We start from the raw sequence: 18848 nt of genomic DNA on the forward strand, positions 1-18848 counted from the left end.
CGGGCTGCGCCTCTTCAAGGTGTGCTGTCCCCACCATCCCAGGCTGCCAATTGTTGTTTCGCCGCATCATCTGCAAGACTGTGGTGCTCGTTGTTTTATTGTTGCTGTTAACAGCGGGCCGCAGCCTCAATCTCACATAAGCTCTTTTCTCGATTAGTCCCACGAGCGGAGCGGGATCTTGTATTGGGGCATCTTGGTGCGGGCGACTTGCTGCTTTGGTGCTAAGCCTGGCTTGTCTGTACCTACTTCGTAAGTGATTAGCTGCTGACGGGTTAGGTGACTGACGTGCCTGGTGCTCATTGGAAGATTTGAGAACGAGTGGAAAACGGCTTTCGACCCCACCCTACAGAGCGATTAGCTCTAGCTTGTCTTGGGGCCAAGGAAGCCAAGGTGTTCCGAGGTTAGGGGACTATTTTTCTACTGTATACCAGTGTACTGTACCAGGTAGGTGGTTCGAAATGAACAAATCACTTCAAAAAAGCCAAGATTACCAAACATTTAATTGCGCACTTTTCGTACATGTCTACAAAAACATCCTACAATGCTATATGCCGCACATCAGCTTCTAATTCAAGAGCAGTCTAGTGCTATTCTAGAATTTCACGTTGAATCTCCCAACTCCCTCTAAGCATAAACATCGGCCTTTTCCTCACTCACGGCCGCCGCCGCAGCATCCTCGCGGCTCTTCCTGCGGCCAAACAGGTTGCGCATGTTCTCCGACACAATCTCCCTGGTGGGGCGCTCAAAGAGCTGGTCAATCTCCTCGAGGGTCTTGTCCTTGGTCTCGGGCATGAAGATGAGCTGGTAGAACCAGCCGAGCACGGCGATGCCGCCGTAGAAGCCGAGGGTCAGGCCGGTGCGGGTCATGGCCTCCTGCATGGCGGAGAAGTTGTAGGTGACGACGAAGGAGGCCAGGAACAGCAGGCCGGACGAGGTGGTCATGCCGTAGGATCGCAGGTAGGTGGGGTAGACCTCGGAGGGCACGACCCAGGTCAGGCAGGCGTAGCAGCCAAAAAAGCCCATGTACAGGGCCAGGCCGACCAGGTAGCAGGCGGCGGCGCCGGTGGTGTTGGTGTCGATGGGGATGTGGTAGCTGGCGCCGATGATGACGAGGCCGACGAAGAAGCCGGGCAGCATGGTGTTTGCCCAGAAGCGTCGGCCAAACTTCTCCATGTACAGGCAGGCCGGGATGGTGCCGATGAGGAGGGAGCCGCCGCCCACCAGCGACATGTAGGTGGCCTTTTCGTCGTCGAAGCCGATCTGCTTCATCAGCACCGACATGTAGTACATGATGGCGTTGACGCCGGTCAGCTGGCCGAGCAGGATCATGATGTTGGCGTAGACGAGGGCGCGCCTGGCCCGCGGCACCGTGAAGAAGTCCATCCAGGGGAAGCGCTTGTTGCGCGCCGTCTCGGTCACGGCGTTTTGCTCGTCGAGCACCGACACCTTCATGATGAAGAACTCCTCGCGCGCCTCGGGCGTGTCGGTGCCGCGGATGCGCTTCCACACCCTAAAGGCGTCGAGCGTGCGCCGCTTGTGCATCAGGTAGCGCGGGCTCTCGGGCAGGAACAGCATGCCGCCCCACATGATGGTCGAGAACACCAGCGAGCTGCCCAGGATCCAGCGCCAGTTGCCCTCGACGTGCAGGAACATGGCCGCCACCGCGTACCCGAGCACCTCGCCCAGCGCGATGTTGAGCTGGTACAGCGAGACGACGTTGCCGCGGATCCGCCGCTCCGCCGTCTCGGCCACGTAGACGGGGACCGTACCGCCTTCGAGACCAACTCCCATGCCGAGGATGACACGGGCGGCGACAATCATGCCTGTAAGGGATTAAGGTTAGCATTCTGTATAGGGAAGAAAAAAAAGAGAGAGAAAAAAAAAAGGCGACATACCAAAGTTGATGGATCCAGCGCAGACCGCCGCTCCAACAGTGTACAAGAAGCAGGAAATCATGATGGACATGCGACGGCCGAAAAACTCATTGCAGGGACTCAGGATCAAGGCGCCGCCGACGGCACCCAGCGGCATGGCCGAGTTGACCAGGCTGAGCTCGCGGGTGCTCAGGCCCAGGTCGGTGGGCAGGAACAGGTTGGCGCCCGAGATGAGCGACTGGTCCAGGCCCGAGAGCATGCCCCCCATCGAGGCGAAGGCGATGATCATCCAGTTGAAGTACTTTGTGTTGCTGAACTGCAGGTCGAAGAAGCCGTTCCTCAGCCCGCCCTCGGCCTCGAGCTCGCGCTCCAGGCTCGATATCAGGCTGTTCATCTCGCCGTCGCCGCCGTTGCGCGCAAACTCGAGCGCCTCCTTTTCGTTGAGCGCCTTCTCGGCCGGCCCGCCGCTGGTGGTCTCGACGTGGTCGCCGCCGACGGCGCCCTTGGCCTTGTCCCCTGAGCTGGGGCGGGCGGGTTGTATATCGGCCATTGTTTCTTGGTTCTTTTGGTTGTGTTGTTGTGTTGCTGTTGTCTGGTTGTTGTCTCTGTTGCCTCTGTTGCCTCTGAAAGGAATGAGGGCCCGGGCCGGATGGGCAGTTGAAAAAAAAGGGCCAGGTGGGAAACACGGCAGATGGGTCAGTACTCTGGACCTCCAAGATGAGAGATCAACCGAAAATTTCCAGACACGATGGGAACGGGTGCTTGAGGCTCTTTATGGGAATAGGAGACCAAGCGTTGTGGATCGAAAGCCAAGTAGTGCGGGCCGTCCTTGGCGCACGGCTTTTGGTAGACCATCCCTGCAGGTAATCATATTCGTAGATCGTGGTATTTTTTTTTCGTGTCACTACCGTCACTTTGGAGCCGTTGGTAATTGGGGGCAGACTTTTTTTTTTTTCCTCCGAGGGTCCCCAACATTACTAGTAGCACTCCTTGTGGGTTCGTCCGTCAAGTGGCCAACAGTGTGGGCTGATTTCTTGTTCCTTGCGACCTAGGCAGGTACGTACGAGTTTGTTGAAGACTTTTTTTGTTTTTTGTTTGGTTTGGTTTTTTCCATCTCTAGTGCAATATGTCATCTGATTCTATTTTTTCGTCCCCGCCTACGTAATTGCGGTAGCAGGCAGGTTTCGTAAACCAGGTTCTCATCCACAATCCCCCATAAACCCCAGAAGAAGCATCTCGGACTGATGTCGGCGGTACTTTGTTGACAGAACCGGAGATGCAACCCGGGGAAGTTTGACTCGGTTAACTGGTGTCCCCGGACCAGTTCTCCTGAGAGCTACCTACCTACTTTCTTTTTGTCCGAACACAATTTTTTTAATTTTTTTTGCCAGCATGCGGGGATCTGTTTAAATTTTTGACGATTACTACTGAAATTGGGGGTACATTGCCTGCAACCCTTCTCTGCACTAATGTATGCACGCATCAGGTCGGATTTTTTTCCCCCCTCTCTTCACTTTCAATATATCCAAACCAGGCTGTCCCTGAAAACAAAAAAAAGACAAGGACCGAACCACTTCACTTGTTCAGCTGACCCTTCCCTCCGTGGTCAGGAAAATAAGGTATGACGACATGGCTCCATACTTCCGGGGGCCTGCTTGACTCGTTTGGCGTGGAAGGGGGAGGGTCCCGCAACACGAAGATAACACGCCGAGTATACCGCCGGCCGTCAACGTCAGAGAAACCCACGAAACGGGGGCAGTTGAGGGTATCCAGTCCGAAGATGTTACCCGACCGTTTGTTTGGGTTTTTTTTTTGTTCCCCTCTCCCCCATGATTCGATTAAATCACTGGAAAGGCTTAAAGCAGTGGTCCGTAGCGAATCGGCTTTGGTTAAGCCGTCGAGATTCATCAGCAGTGGCGACTAATTAATGCATGACTAGGATGGTAACTGAACTGCGTGCGGTTCATGTTCGCGTTCAGTTCGCGCATGGCGAATCTAGACGTTTGTTGTCTTGATTGGCCCGGCCCATATTTGCGACGGGATTTTGCAGTCTGTTCTAATGGGACGCGTCTATCAGTGGGCATCCGGTATATGCATTGTGACAACGTGGTAATAAGGCGGGTGTAGCTGCTAGAACTAGGTCTAGGTCTAGTTTTAGTTTAAGCTCGCCTTCCCCGATTACGGCATTTTCGGAATTAATAAACACTCAAGGTCGTCTGTTTGGCCATTCTCTTCTTGCCATGGGTGCAATCTTTTTAGTATAGTGCGGGGAAGCTTAGTCTCTTCAGCCTCTTCATAGTCAATCGAAGATGGATGATTCGAGTTAGCCCAGTGCTCTATACCTACTCGATGTTCTTAGTTCCCGACCTCCACATCCCGTCGGGCTTGTTTCTTTCACCTAGCCGCGTCGGATTCCACGGCCTCTAGTTCTAGAACCACAGCAGACCTAGAGCAATCAAAGGAAGCGCCTTTAATTTCTGCACTTCTGCTTTCGAAATGGCTAAAATTTTTACATATCGACCTCGGATATTTGTTTAGCCACTCCATGGTGTGCTAAAGACCAAAGCTGACTTGGGCTGAATTGAGCTGCAGTGAAGAGTGCGTTATGGGCACCGGTATACGCAGCTAAAAAAAAAAAAAAAAAAAAAAATAGACGGCATTGGGATTGCCTGGGACTGGTCGAGCACGGGTGATGCCACCAAGGCAATTATTAAACAGACAAAGCTGTTAGTGGCGTTAAAACAATAGCATCACAAGCCAAAAAGGACCCAATGTTCATGTCTCGCCACTTTACACTGATAGACTGTGTTCTACGGTCAGTAGTCACAGAGCACTAGATGTAGACACTTCACTCGAATGGGTACAAGCTGGATTTATTGTTTGCTTATACCGGGGCAACTGATTCGCCGATCGATGCCTGATCCCAGTGTCTGCTCTGAGTAGTGACCATTCCCCCTCGATGATTTCTGGGGTGGTCGGTGCTATAATACACATACAATACATTTTCAAGTAATTTGTTTCGCCAAGTTTCCCCATCCGTGAATTGTGTTTTTGTCCGTTTTCTTTGCCATGGCCAGTTTCTCACATAGAGTCCCAGCTTCTCGCAAGCATCATTTGGTCCCGCATAACACCGTATACAGCCTTGTGCCGCTTTTATAGCTGCCTTGATACTCGAGTAACCCATAAAGAGCTCCTTCAGGTCCTCTACAGCACGATCCAGTCCTCCTCGACAACCAGATCCTGCTCTCCCTCGACAAGGGGCGCCGGGGCCAGCGAGGCGAGGGTGAGGCAGCGGTCCTGCCACTCCTTGACAAAGGCGTCCATCTCGGCCAGCTTGGCCTGGAGCTTTTGCTGATACTCGGCCTTGAGCGCGAGGTAGCAGGCGCCGTGGAGCTCGACCTGGTCCAGGGGGCGGCCGGCGGGGGTGGGCGTGCAGTGCTGCTCGGCGGGCTCGGCCATGACCTTGTCGTCGAGGGCGGCAAAGACGGTAGTAGCAGTCGCCTTGAGGGCGGCAATGTCGCCGTCGAGGCTGCGCATCGCGGCGGCGGCCCGCTCCTAGCGGCGCCGCAGCGGGGTGCCGTCGTGGCGGAAGCCCAGGCCCAGGCCGCCGTAGAGCTTGGCGGTGGTCAGGACCACGGCCTGGGCGATCAGGATGGACTCGATGAACAGCACGCTGTGCATCTGCAGGAACTCGCGGCCCTTGCCGTACTCGCGGTGGGCGATGGAGGCCAGGATGCGCGGGTTGCTGCGCCACGTGTCGATGAAGGCGATGGTCGCGGTGCGCAGCTGTCCGGGCGGGATCTGGTACGTCGTCATGCGGAAGGCCTTGACCAGGTTCTTGATCATGAAGGGCTCGTTCCTGATGACGTCGTTGCTGTACTTGCGGGGCATTCTCTCCTGGATCTGTGTGGTGGCTGCGGTCAATGTCTTGGTTCTGGTTTTGTTTCTTGTCTTGCGTCTTGCGTCTTGCGTCTTGCGTCTTGCGTTTTGGCAAAGACGCGTCGAGACGTGGTAAACAAGAGACTGATAAAAAGAAATAAAAACACTTACAACGAAATCGGCCCACGCATCGTTCACGTCTTTATCATCAACTTCCATGTAGAATTCTCCGCCGTCATGCTCATACATGAGCTGCCAGAGACGCGGAGGAGTTCCATTACGGTCCTTGTCGCGACGGATCTCGTTGACCATGTCTTGGATGCTCTGACGCTCCATCGTTGCAGACATTTGATCTTAAGTGTCAGAAAGTGATGAAGAATAACAAAGAGATTGTTTTATTGATGACAAAACGTAGTTTAGGTTGGGTGGTTGTGATACAGCGATAAAGTCGAGTTGTTGTCGTTGAAGAAGAGGGAAAAGTTGTGAAGAAAAGGTGTTGTTTGGTTTCGGTCTCGTCAACGAAGTCAAACTTTCCCAGTCACGGTTGGTCTTTTGTTATTATCAGAAAAGAAAAACAGTGGATCCAAGCTGAAAACTCGACTGATAATTGGTAGCAAGCTGGGCTGTTTACATGCTTTTTCCATCCGACGCCCTCTGCTTTGATATCCCCTCCTCCTCCTCCCTCCTCCCTTCCTCCTCCCCCACTTTTCTTTGCCTTGTCTCTACTACCTTGGCTACCTCACAGTCAGTCTGATAGAGTACTTGGCCAGGTACCTTGGTAGTCACTGCGGTTCTGCGTGACTGTTTAAGTGATGATAAAGTGAAGCCTTTCAATGGTGAATGTGTAGACATGGTGGCCAGCGTGACGCGGTCCAGCCTCCCAGCATGTGCCTGTTACTCCCTTCACATATTTCTCACCTCTGAGCAGCGCAGCAGCCGGCTACTTGTACTTGTATTTAAACATCACCCAGTGGCTTATGCCAAGTTTCGGGAATTAAACACGTGTTAGAAGCCCACGATTTGGTCTAGATTCAGCCTTTGTAGATTCAGCCTAATATGCCTCCATCCAACTGCCGAAGACCCCCGGACGTTTACTGCCGAGTTACGCATCTATGTTCATTTTATATACAACACAATCCCGCCATTCTCCGCCCTCGCAGAGAAACCAACTGCAAAGAAAAATGAAGCCTCAAATCTGTCCCAGAAAAAGCATCTAGACTAGCATCCATTCACCCCAACTCATGAAACACCTCCACCACACCATGCCATCACAAACCCTACTCCCCGCCCTCCTCCTCCTCCTCCTCTCCTCCACCACCCCAGCCGCAGCCTCGTTCAACTGGGACATCACCGCGCACGGCGTCGTCTCCGGCTGGCGCTGGGAGAAGCCCTGGCCGCACGACGACTCGCCGCTGATGCAGTTCGACGAGCTCTGCCGCGCCTCGGCCACCTTTCCCGCCCGACAGTACAAGCTCTCCGACCTCGACGCCGATCCCGCCGCGAGAGCCTACGCCCCGGCCGTGCGCGACCTCGCCACCGGCCGCGTCTACCCGGGCAGCTGGGACGGCGTCAACGTCAAGGGCCCGCGGCGCGACGTCCTGCTGGTCGACTGGGCCCGCGTCCCGCGCCTGGCCAGGGGCTGGATACGGGCCCAGCTCGAGACCGAGGACGGCCGCAGCAGGCACTTTTTCAGGGTCGTCGAGAAGCAGGCCGAGAAGATGCCCGGGCTGGGTGGCGGCGGCAGCGGCGTCGTCGTCGAGGGCGTGGTGGACTCGAGTCAGAGTTTGGAAGGCTCGAGGGACGAGCACAAGGTGCTGATCACGGCACCCGGCGAGCTGTATCAGTTCCTGCCCTTGTGGGTTGCCGAAGGGAGCAAGTGCGAAGGTGAAATTCTTTTCTCTTTCTCTTTTTCTTTTTCTTCTTTTGACAAAAAGCCAGAAAAACTAAAGCAAAAAGATTCCCTAAATCGTAGCCTTAAAACTAACTTCCAACAACACATCTACCACACAGACGCGTTCAAAGACCTGACCGGCTACGTCGCCACAAGAGCCAAGGACACGTGCGTCGTGGCCTGGCCGACGGACCACAGCAGACCGCTGCTCGAGCAGGGCAGCAAGGACATCAACTTCACCATCGAGGCGCGGCTGGTCAAGGAGACCGACGACGGGCGGGCCGCCCGCATCTTTTGGGAAAAGCACCACCAAAACATGCAGCGGCTGCACCGCAGGATTGACCGCGAGGAGAGGGCCGCCAGCAGGAAGGGCGTGGAGAGGGACAGGGCGGCGCCGCGCGATGAGCTGTGATGGAGCTCGAGTCTGACTTTATGATGCCCGAGGTTGATACCAGAAGTCAAACTAGACATAGAGACAGAAGAAATACTTGGGAGCAAAGCAGTAAAGCTCTGCTCCGAGAATCTACATACAAAAGCCACCAGGCGGATCCGGCCAAGGACTACCACTTCACAAGGCAACCCCAGCGTCAACCATGGGATCCCTGTAATAAATAATCTGTGGTTGTCGAAAGCAGATGGACTTGACATGCATCTACCGGTATCTATAGTCTCAAAGAGCTTGCTAGTTTTCTGCGGTCAGCATACCACCCAGTAACAGCTGGCATCAAACAATCCCATCTCTACTTGCTTACAAACTGGTCAAAAAGCCTTGACGCCTGAAACAAAGCGGAGGGTGCGTCTATCGGCTACAAAAGTGAAAGAACTGGAGGCACCGCATAGAGCTGGCTGCTTGTTTCCGTAGCGCTCGTTTATATACAATTGCACAAGTCCAGTTGCCGAGTCACGGCCAGTAATCGTAATCAGGTGCTCGTGTATCGAATGTATTTATATAGTAGCGTGTTTCTACAAACAAAGAATCGATAAAGTACCTGTCGCATTTGTCACCGAGAGTATTATGTCCCAAGCCGACGATCCATCAAAACCCCCCCAAAACCTCCCTGGCCTGTTGAATATGCTTGTCTTTTTTTGTATGCCAAATGCCCCAAGCCTCGTGCAAAAACCTGGGATAAAAGCCCGTTTGTCCTTTGCCCCCCCAACGCCCAAAAAAAGGGATATCGATGCAGTGAGTTTGGAAGGACTTAGATCCTACATCACAGCCACACCAGAACGCCATCCGAATGTGAACCAAAGGAATAGAGGTAACCAGTAAAGAAATACGTCTCAAGAAGGAAATAAAGAAAGAAGAAATGAAGAAGAGAAGAAAAGAAGACGAGAAGAAAAGAAGAAGAGAAGAAAAAAAAAAAAAAGGACAAAAGACAAGAAATCAATCCCTAATTCCTGCAACGTACTAAACATTCGTGTTGTTTGTTACCTAGTACAATGCCTTTGGCATATGCAGGAAAAGAAAAAGAAAAAGAAAAAAAAATCGCCCATTATAAAAAAATAGGGCAACTTGAAAGCAAGATTATCATAGTGTTTCCCCATTCTAATACTCGCCTGCTATGCTTGCTAGTAGAAAGGGCCATGACATCCGAGAGTCATGTCAATGACAAAGCTCCAGTCCCTCGCACACGACGAGGATACATGCCAGTACCCATGGGGATATATATAAGAATTATCATAAGGGCTTGCCATGCATACTGTGCAAAACCAAGCGGCTGGTAATTATTACGCAGCTTGCTTCGCTTCACCCTGCACACTCCCGCTGCGCATCCTCGACCTCGCCACCCGACCCGGTACCGACGCCGCAGAGAACAACGGCAGTCCGCCCTCACCCTCAGTGTGTGTCCGCTGCTGCAGACGCGCGACCCACTCAAGCACAGTCTCGTAGCAGAGTACAAATTGACGAATGGTCTGTACCATGCTGAGACGCTGGCCTCGAAACTCTTCCACCGTGGCTGCGATCAGGTCAATGCTGTCGTCGTCCATCCAAGCTGTGTCCAGCCCAATCATAGACACGACCTCTGACGCGCCTTTCGTCGGCGAGGGCTGCTGCTGTTGCTCGTCGGATGATGAAGAGCAAGAGTAGCCGGTGCCCTCATCACTGCCGCTGAAACTGCTGCCTCCCAGCTCCCTAGTTTCGGCGATGCTTGGGAATGGAAATTTGGGCGGGGAGGAGAACAAGGGCGAATCTGTGAACGATGCTCGTGTGGGGCTGACGCTGACGCTATCCCGCCTGAGACTCCGGTCTTTTTCCTCGGCAGCGATCCCCGCCATTGACACATCTCCGTCCATGTCCCGTTGTTCGAGTTTGCGCTTAATCCCCTCTCGCCGGACCCTCTTTTCACGGGCCGCAGCTGCTGCACTTAGTCGTCGGGCTGCTCGCTGCCGCTGCCTCTTCAGCATGTCTACCACGCTGTCTACTGTACAGAAAGTACCCGTTCTGCCACAGCCAGCAGAACAATGCACCAGCATGGGCCGCGCGTCAGGGTCCGTCAGAGGCTCGTCCGGCCATGAATTGGTCTTGCCAAATTTGCTGGCGCTCGAGCCACCAAAATCGCGACTGCCACTATTTTGAGACGACAATCGGCTTCCAGCACGCTCAGAGCTGGCTATCGCCGAGTTCACATCAACCGGGTATGCGGCGAGTTGCATTGAGTTTGCGAGTTCCACGAGTGCAAGGAGATGGCTCGGTTGTGCCGGGGCGCCAAAGTCTGGCCACGACGAGTAGTGAAGGTGCGTGATCTCGCGAATTGGAGCAAACGGGTGAGCACCATGGCTGAGGGCAAACTTGCGAACAACTACAATCGGCACCTCTTGAGGAGATTGAGCTTGGGCCTTGAAGAATCCCTCGTTGTCGGGCTTCAACGGGTTGGTGGTGGTGGTGTTGGCACGCCGCCGGCCCTCGGCGACAGCCTGCTTCTGGGTGCTCTGTGGCCCAGGGGTGCTCGCATTCTGATTTTTAGGCGTTTGGCTGCTGTTGTCCGAGGTGGATTGGGGTTTGTCAATATCAAGGGAAACCTTCTTCTCGCCTAGTGAGCGGAGTTTCAGTGGCCCAAACTCCCTTTCCCGCCAATACGGATGGCACTTGAGATGTCCACCCTCATGCTCAGCTGTGAGCATAACGATGACGCGTACATCTTGATCCCAGATCATCGACCAGAAGTCCTAATGGCAACACAGAAATGTCAGTCACGCCTGTCAACGCAATTTTTTGTGGCAGAATAGTCCCAATGACTTCTACACGGACAAGAACATTGCACAAACCTCGAAAGTAGCAGGTAGCGGTCCCTGGCTGGCAATGTACTTCTTGTGACTCCTGGTCGCTTTGATGTGGCTAGCGTTGATGTAGTCGCTCTCGCCCTGCTGTCGGCCATCCAATCTCACGCGAGAATGCTCGAATGGGAAAATGTTATTATATCGATTCTTGTCCCCTTTCTCAATGCCCGAGATTTCAACGGTACTCGAACCAGGCGTAAGGGACGACGTGTTAGACTTGTAGGCCGTGTAAGCTTTGCGCATTCGCGCTTGCTCCTTCTTCTCGATGGTAAGAAACCGCTCGGAAACTTGCTTTCCGTGATCAGCCTTTTCAGCGACCTGACTAAGCCAAGTAGGAAGGCCCTTGTTGTTCAAACTGGCAGGCACAGAAATGTCCATCTGTCCGACACCATCGGCAAGGTCCATATTCTGACGGATGTTGCTGAAGAAAGGATTAGGAACCGCGTCGGTGCCGGTGGGCAGCATAACACCACCAATTACGGGGGCGACCGACGGCCTTTCGCCATCGTTGCCCGACTTGAGCGTCAAGCTTGGTTTTCCAGCCCGTTCTCCTCCGTGACGTCGATCTATCAGCTGCGGGTACGCCGCCGCAAATGCCTTGAATCCGCCGCGCAGGATGCAGGCTTTACCATTATATCCAGCAGCGGTAAACTTCTTCAACATGTTGATGCAGGACGTCGCATCGCGCGTATCGGCAGAGTGAGCATCATATACCACCAGAAACTTGGTCTCTTGCCAACACGCAAACTTGTCCTGGTGCTCGTCGGTCTGAAACGTCTGTCGAAGCTTCTGCAGATCAAAAGTTGCCCGTTTCAAAAGTGTCGTTGGGATACAGAGGTTGAGAGCGCCCTCAATTCGCGAGGCCTGGTACAGAGTAGCTACTCTCAAATCCAGCAATAACAAGTCATCGGCTGACGAATCTTGAATTATGTCCTTGAGCTCAGACGGGTGAATCATGGCAGGTGAGGATGAATCGGCAGCGGGATTCGGCAGAGTACCGGCCCTGACTGGTCTGCTCTGTGGCGCCGGAGTAGGTGGGTCGAGCTTACCCTGCGGTACAGACAATCGCGGGTGTCGATCCTCGTTGGTCGACAAAGATGTTCTGTGATCCGTATTTGACTCGAACGGGACCGGAGACTCAAAGAAAGATGTTTGACGAGGTGATGGCGGATTGATGGGCACATCTTCTGAGTTTCTCTTCGAGTCCTCGGACACATAAGCTGAATCATGTAGGTTGCTAGCGTCCATGTCGAGGTCCATGCGGGTTGCTGACGGGTGGTATCCGCCGACGGAGGATGCTTTTGACGGTAAAGAAGGTCGTGATGGCTGTGGTGGTTGTCGTCCCTGCTGCTCAAGGGCGGCTACTGACGGAGCCACTGTCGTGCCAGGTGCCCGCGTTGCAGAGACCGATCCGATAGACATGTTGCTGCCGTGCGTGTGCCATCTAGGAACACGCGGTCGTCTGGGCCCCGACGACGAGGTGTCGTGGTCTGTATCGATCTTTGATTGCCAGGCTCCACCAACGCCAAAGTGAGAGGTAGCCAGGTTGAACCCCGAGGCGCCCCTGTTCGCGTCTGCCTGCCTCCTGAAAGCCTCAAACTCGGGGTTGGCGTCGAGTGGAAGCTGCTTGGGGATGGCGGCTGCAAACGACTTGACCGATGACGTAGCCGGACTCCAATTCTCACGGGGCAGCATCGATGTGTCTCTGGGATCTGGAGTTGGCTCGACAACTAGGGCGAAGTAGTTTGGACTCGGTGTCCGGGCCTGTGATGTATCATGGCTGACTTGGGGCGTAGTCAAGCGGTTGGCGGCGGTGTTCGACGGTGAGAGTTTGGGTGGGTAGGGCTGGCCCACTGAGTAGGGAAAGTAGGGTGACTGCGCGGTCGGGGTGGTGGAGGACTTGGCCGAACGGAAGGCCGGTGTATTGCCCTGCCCCGGGGTCGAGGCAGGTCTCGACGAGGTCTTCATGGTGTAATGGACCGTGCGGTCAGTATTCCTGGGTGGCTGCGGCTGTTCTGGAGGCATATCGTCCCGGGGAGGTCAGTTCGCGGCGACTCGACGACAGGTGATAGACCATCCAGCGCGGGCTTATTTGGTGCTCATGAGTCCGACATCGTGATGACGGATAACCAGGTAAGATTAGGATGTTCTAGAGGAGCGAGACAAAGTCTTTAGTCGACGATCTCGTGTGGCCAATTGGCTTGCCACAAGTATGTGTATGTAAGGATCCCTAGGCTCTCAAGGTGTGCGCGCATCCGCGTGCATGTTTGCCCAAGGCGGCGACACTAATATTTCCAGGGGAGGGCACAGAAAAAAAAAAAGGAAAAAGGTAAAAACAAAAGAAACGAAGGGTACTAAAAGAGACTAAGAGCCAAGTCCAAAAAAAAAACGGTTCAAGAGACGACAGAAAGGAGTACTCAAGAACACCAAGGGGCAAGGGAACCAGGCTAGTTTCGACGGGAGGGGATTAGTGCGATCATTAGTTGTGGTGATCGCCGGGGGGGTTGATGGCAGTTTGAGGAGGGCGAGCTGAAAGACGGGATTGGAAACACGAACGAATGGCAGGATGGCGAACGGCTGGTAAGTGGTGCAGGTAGGTACCGAGTACTTAGGTACTGGTGGGAAATCAAAAAATGAGGTAGTTGGTGGAGCAAGCTGACAGGGATCGGCGCCTTGGGACGGAAAGAATACCTGTGGGCAAGGGATCTTGACGTGATGCACACGTACTTACCTCCGCTCGTGCCACTCAAGTATTTGTCGTGTAATTTGCAGTACGTGCTCTGCGATGAAAAGGAACAGTTTGGTAAATTGTAATAGCGAGAGGTTGAAAGGATAGAAAGGGAGCGAGAACCCCGGATGGACTGAATAAAAAAAAAGGGGGTAATGTGCAGCCAACGAAAGCAACCGTACCTAATCGGGACGGAACAAGTGTGACTGATGAGGTAGTAATTCTGTAATGTGTACCTTACCAAGGTACCTACAATTTTAGCGGTGTGGTATTTGAAAATAACTGCTGAACAAGGTCTGGCCATTATAATTTGAATACTGGGTAAGGGGGCGGAATTGACTTTATTTGCCTTTTTTTCGCGATGTCGTCACTGGCGGGCTCCGCCGTCATAGGTTCACCATGGATGGATGTGGTTACAAAAGGCACAAACTTTGGGCGAAACAATCATTTGCCGGCCAGGGTTTATCGAGCATAGCCATTTAAACCTCATAAACCCAATGGATGGATACTATATACCACCTCCACCGGGAAAAAATATATTTCCTTGCCATCAGCCTTGGGAATGGCAATTGCTCGAGTAAGTTCGATCAGGCCACGGAAGTTGACGAGACGAGAAACTGCAGTTTGATGGGAAATGCGACAGTGAGGGGGTGGGAAGAATACAACACTGCCGGAGGACAGGCTGGGAACGAGTGACGTGCAGCCGATGCAACTCGAGACTTTGGCCACTGCGACTTCTACGATCCCCCTTTTCATTCTGTGGGCAATAAGCGGGGCAATGTCGAGACAAGATCACAAGAAGTGCATAACGTCATAGCCGCGATTTAGGTGGGTCGATATGGGTCCTGAACCCAGGACACAGAGACGGACAAGGTCCCCAGAGTAAAGTACCTGTACCTTGAGGTAGGTAGGTAATTTACTGTACAAACAAAGTCCTCAGCATTCAAGCAACGGGACCGCAAAGCATGTGCGCAACTTAATATATGAGGACATTCATTCCTTGTCTAATTCTAGTACGGGAAGCTAAGATAAGATATTTTATAATTATGTCCACAACGAGATATTTCTTTGAAACACCTTTTTAGTAGGAATATACATTCCCACGTACAATACATTAATGGTGATTTCTACTGTAAGGCTCGTATACAGGTCGGTTCGATATAGGTCGTCTGAAGTTACAGTAGTTCTATAGGGGACTTTGTTATTTGCCGATTGGGGCTACTACGGCATAAACGGGGCGAGTTTCTTTTGATTATCTATCAAACTGAGATCTGTTGACGGCTCCAGGAAAGCCTAGAAACTTCCAGGAAACGTCCAAATCTACCGATACAGGAATAGTGGTAGAGACCAAACATATGCCGTATAGTATAATATACACTACAAGGGCAATACGCCGTAAATCGTCAAGTTGTGGGAGATGAGACGCAGGGTCTTCAAACAAGTTGGCAGTCAAGGCAGTGTCTGCGTGACTCGAGCACAACCGACATACCTGTTTCGTGCGCACATCTTCGCTACCAGGTACCTACCTAACCATCAGCTTACGACCCTTGACTAGATCACGCGTCGTATAAGAAAAAAAAATAGAAGAAAAACAGGATCTTTCATTTGATCTTTTTTTTTAACTGTGTCGCAGTACGAACAACAGAAGCTACTTAACACTTACTTACCCACCTTGGACCCGTTTTATTACTATTTTTCCATAACCAGATTTTTGTAACCACAGAGTAATGAAAGCAAGCTGCTTTGAGAGCCTAAATTGACGGTGCCTTGCATGTACTCGGTGCCTCGTGGTCTTTGCTGCAGGTATGCCAAACAAAGAAGTTGTTGACCCTAGGCCAGCCAAGCCAGCCTATTTACTTCTATTTATCGCATCGACCAAGGAACCTGGCAGATGAGGCGCACGCCTTGGAAACGGATGGCGCGTCCTCCCGACCTTGCATTGCTTGGGGCCGCGTGTTGTAATGAGACTATGCAGGTAAGTCAGGGTCCTCAATTGCTTCCACCTGACCGATTGCTACGGAGCAGGTAATTACTTATTATGGAAACGGGGGCCCAAGGGGGTCCAGTACACTCTACGATTCCATATTCAGTCATTCTCACCCAATCCCTCCAGAGATCCGCCATTAACCCGGAATTCATATTCCGACCAAAGCACCAACATGCCTGTGCCGCCTGGTCTAGAACTTTGATCCCTTCCATCTAAACTGGACCAAGCTGTGGACGATAAATGCTCTTGATAGTGTTGCTACCACCTCAGTTTGGCAAATTCATCATAATTGCCTTACCGTAATCCGAAAAGGGCGGTGAGCTTTTATTGATGCGAGGTCGTTAGGTTACTCCGTAGTAGGGTCCTTCAAAAAGCAGCCTAGCTTGGTCGATCTTGATTAGGTTCTACACCGTAATAGTCCACACGTTGCCTAGGCGCATACTGTATCGGCGTTTTAAAACCAACCTCCATGGCTGGCCTGGCACTCCGTACCTGATTTCATTCCTGTGGAGGGCCAACAAGCCAGATCCGAGTGGCACGCCTCTGAATGGATTATCCCAGCGACTGTGGGTATGACAAATCCCCATACTGTAGCAATCGATAGCCTCGATGTCTCCACTCACCCAGAAAACCGGCTGCATTGAGCGGTGAAGCACAAGGCAGGCGGCAAGCCCATTCTGCATGGTTCCAGGCCCCACTGGACAAAAAGACCCCGCGGCGGTCGTCGCAGGTATGCACGCAGTAGGTGGTACAGTACAACGATGTACGCCAAGGTATCTTGATCTTGGATGCAAGCCAAATGCACGCGCCAGCACGGTCAGCCATTCCAGGCACGACGCCCTGCGTATGGTCGGCTTAAGATGGTGGTGAAACAACTGACTTTTGGGCGCTTGGCTGAAGGACGTGATAAAAGCCGTGCCCTCTATCTCCGGTACATGTCCGGAGCGTTAAGTCCTGAGTTTGTATTTGGCGTCAATCAAGACTCAACCTACTGGCCATTAAACAACCAGTCTCATCCCAGCTCACCAGTGCTTCAACTCTACCCTTGTAGTTGGGAACAGAGGCTGAACGCAACACTTTTGTTTGGACGCATAGTACAGTACAGCTTGCAGACTTACTGGACCCTAGGTACCTGGGTACATACCGGTAGGTACTCATGATCGTAGACCCCGACCAGTCAAGTCGTCAGCCAAGTCAGCCAATGTTTTCAATTTAGGTATAATTGTTGGGCTTCTTTGGGTCTCCTTTGTTTGTGGATCCTAAGTCGGCCCAGGAATAGTGTTGCTTGATTCTTGGCGTTATAACAAACATATCTGACAAAGAAATTGTTTCGTTTTCGCAAGCTCATACGACCACGAGATTTGACTGTGTCGTGCCTTAACGTAGGTACGCACACCAGCTGAAAGAACGACACAGTTGGGTCTAATGTGAATACCAACAACGACTTGCATCCAATCAGGGTGATGGCGATCTTTGGTAGCCTTTTAGAAGCATAACCGTGACAGATCATAGAAATCAACATCAGTCTGCATCCGTCAGTCGTTCTCTTGTACGCTTTTCGTATGCGGGAAGGTCGCGAGGTATTCATGCAGGTTTTCGGTTGTTGGGCTTCCAGCAGTTAACAACATCGAGCCAAGAAGTTCCCATCATGTCTCAGCCCGACAGAATGCTCCCGAAAATAAACTACGAGAGACATTTGAAAACTCTAGTATTCTAAGGTTCGGTGCCATCCGTTGTGGTTTGAAATTTCTCTGGTAGTAAGTCACCACTGTGCTACCCTCCAGCATTGCGCCGACCTTGTGCGAACTTTCGCTAGGTTTCACCCACATATCGGGTAATTGCTTTATGTACGAGGCAAGACCTCGTCCTGATAACGAATGCTCTTCATGTAGTGACTGACATATAAATTCACACTGCGCTGGCTATTGTATAAAAGAAGGCAGCATAGTGTGTTTGAATCATGGATCACGACATCTGTGTATTGTGCCGTTTGCCTGTCTCAGTCGTCTGCTCAGAACTACGTACCTATCAAAGAGAATAGATTATATTCATGTTCTCTATTGGTACTCTATAATAGTGGTTTTCATGTCCACTAGCACCGAAGCCGGGCTGAATAAGATACCTAATCGTCCAAAACATCTTCCCGGAAGCCTTAATAGTCATCATCGCCATGATATATGCAACCGGTACACAGCCGCGCAGACTCTGATCAATAAGCACCCCATTCAAGATACTGCTCAGGGTGCAGAGGCCGAGCAAGACGTTATATATTCTTCTACCGCAAAAAGAGAATAGAAAAAACCCATTATAACCGTACGTAGACATCGAGACACTCTATACGCCATTCCCTCTTGCCCAAGAGACCCCTAAGCCATTCCATGCCGAGACCGGTCCACTCGGCGCGCTCCTTTGCAATGTGTTCTGCTGTTGCCGTCACCAATGCCTCAGCTGTGGTGTTCACGACATGAGCGGCCACAGACACAGCGGCCTTGATCTCATCGCTCAAGTCACCCGTATCTGGTTCGACTGGAGAGGTGCGAGACTGGAACCAGTTGGCGGAGAGGTCGAAGAAGCACCGGTCGCTCCAATTGCAGGACGTCAGGAAGAGGATCAAGAGCAAGAAAGAGCAATAAAAGCACGGCCTGTTGAGGAAGTAGGTGCAGATGAAGAAGAGGAGTATGAATGCGGGCGAGGCATTTGTAGGTATAAATAGGAGCGGGAGCCAGCTGTGCAGCAAAGGCATGGGTTGTCAGACTCGCAGCTTCATCACAAACGTCAAATGCAAGCGGGGTTGATCATACCTGCGCAGGCAGAACATTGTCACGGAACAGGGCGACTTTCTAGTCGCTTAAGGACGCTGCGTATTGTGCGGGTGGTGCGTATCAAGGCCTCATGGATGCGGCGGCCGTGGGCCAAGTGGCGGTTGGTCGCGTGCGTGAAAGCCCCTCGAGGGTGAACGTTATGCGCTGATTGCGGGATAGACCCAAGGCTTTCGGGCAAAGTTCTGTACGGGTTTGCGGCTGCAATGGATACAAAGCAGACAGGGCTTGCGGCGCGTGAACAAAGTTATTTGCTGATGGATGACGACTGGTCGCCTTGCAGTTAAGTTGGGCCTTCCTGCGTCAACTCTCCCTCCTATCTGCATCTGAGATTGGGCCTGGATGCTTTCTTCAAGAGATCTTGATTATGTAACCAACCCAAAGGGGTACT

General features: G+C 52.4%; 6 protein-coding genes across 7 annotated transcripts; 1 reads left to right on the forward strand and 5 right to left on the reverse strand.

Moving 5' to 3' along the window:
* Nucleotides 1-481: 481 nt before the first annotated feature.
* On the reverse strand, nt 482-3028 carry MGG_01373 (arabinose-proton symporter). Its single transcript, XM_003714260.1, has 2 exons — nt 1896-3028; nt 482-1823 (listed from the first exon to the last, which is right to left on the reverse strand). Exons 1-2 carry the CDS (start codon nt 2422-2424, stop codon nt 625-627), a joined length of 1728 nt encoding a protein of 575 aa, XP_003714308.1. The 5' UTR covers nt 2425-3028; the 3' UTR covers nt 482-624.
* Nucleotides 3029-5078: 2050 nt separating this feature from the next.
* On the reverse strand, nt 5079-6138 carry MGG_01374 (uncharacterized protein; the record flags this gene model as incomplete). Its single annotated transcript, XM_003714261.1, has 3 exons — nt 5925-6138; nt 5508-5777; nt 5079-5429 (listed from the first exon to the last, which is right to left on the reverse strand). The coding sequence occupies exons 1-3, from the start codon at nt 6099-6101 to the stop codon at nt 5079-5081; spliced, it is 798 nt and encodes a 265-aa protein (XP_003714309.1). The 5' UTR covers nt 6102-6138.
* Nucleotides 6139-7015: 877 nt separating this feature from the next.
* On the forward strand, nt 7016-8056 carry MGG_01375 (uncharacterized protein; the record flags this gene model as incomplete). Its single annotated transcript, XM_003714262.1, has 2 exons — nt 7016-7637; nt 7764-8056. 2 exons carry the CDS (start codon nt 7016-7018, stop codon nt 8054-8056), a joined length of 915 nt encoding a protein of 304 aa, XP_003714310.1.
* An 887-nt stretch (nt 8057-8943) lies between these two features.
* MGG_01376 lies at nt 8944-13944 on the reverse strand. 2 transcript variants are annotated; one of them, XM_003714263.1, is made up of 3 exons: nt 13655-13944; nt 10912-13072; nt 8944-10812 (listed from the first exon to the last, which is right to left on the reverse strand). In XM_003714263.1, the coding sequence occupies exons 2-3, from the start codon at nt 12946-12948 to the stop codon at nt 9373-9375; spliced, it is 3477 nt and encodes a 1158-aa protein (XP_003714311.1). In that variant the 5' UTR covers nt 12949-13072; nt 13655-13944; the 3' UTR covers nt 8944-9372. The 2 variants fall into 2 exon arrangements, with proteins under 2 accessions (XP_003714311.1, XP_003714312.1); XM_003714264.1 differs by lacking the exon at nt 13655-13944 and having other exon boundaries at nt 10912-13542.
* A 531-nt stretch (nt 13945-14475) lies between these two features.
* Nucleotides 14476-15157, reverse strand: MGG_15684 (uncharacterized protein; the record flags this gene model as incomplete). Its single annotated transcript, XM_003714265.1, has 3 exons — nt 14476-14542; nt 14760-14837; nt 15141-15157. 3 exons carry the CDS (start codon nt 15155-15157, stop codon nt 14476-14478), a joined length of 162 nt encoding a protein of 53 aa, XP_003714313.1.
* A 2511-nt stretch (nt 15158-17668) lies between these two features.
* Nucleotides 17669-18815, reverse strand: MGG_01377 (uncharacterized protein). The gene is made up of 2 exons (XM_003714266.1): nt 18440-18815; nt 17669-18364 (listed from the first exon to the last, which is right to left on the reverse strand). The coding sequence occupies exons 1-2, from the start codon at nt 18454-18456 to the stop codon at nt 17944-17946; spliced, it is 438 nt and encodes a 145-aa protein (XP_003714314.1). The 5' UTR covers nt 18457-18815; the 3' UTR covers nt 17669-17943.
* Between the last annotated feature and the right edge of the window lie 33 nt (nt 18816-18848).

This window comes from Pyricularia oryzae, chromosome 2 (genome assembly GCF_000002495.2).
Source record: "Pyricularia oryzae 70-15 chromosome 2, whole genome shotgun sequence".
Taxonomy (NCBI): Eukaryota; Fungi; Ascomycota; class Sordariomycetes; order Magnaporthales; family Pyriculariaceae; genus Pyricularia; species Pyricularia oryzae.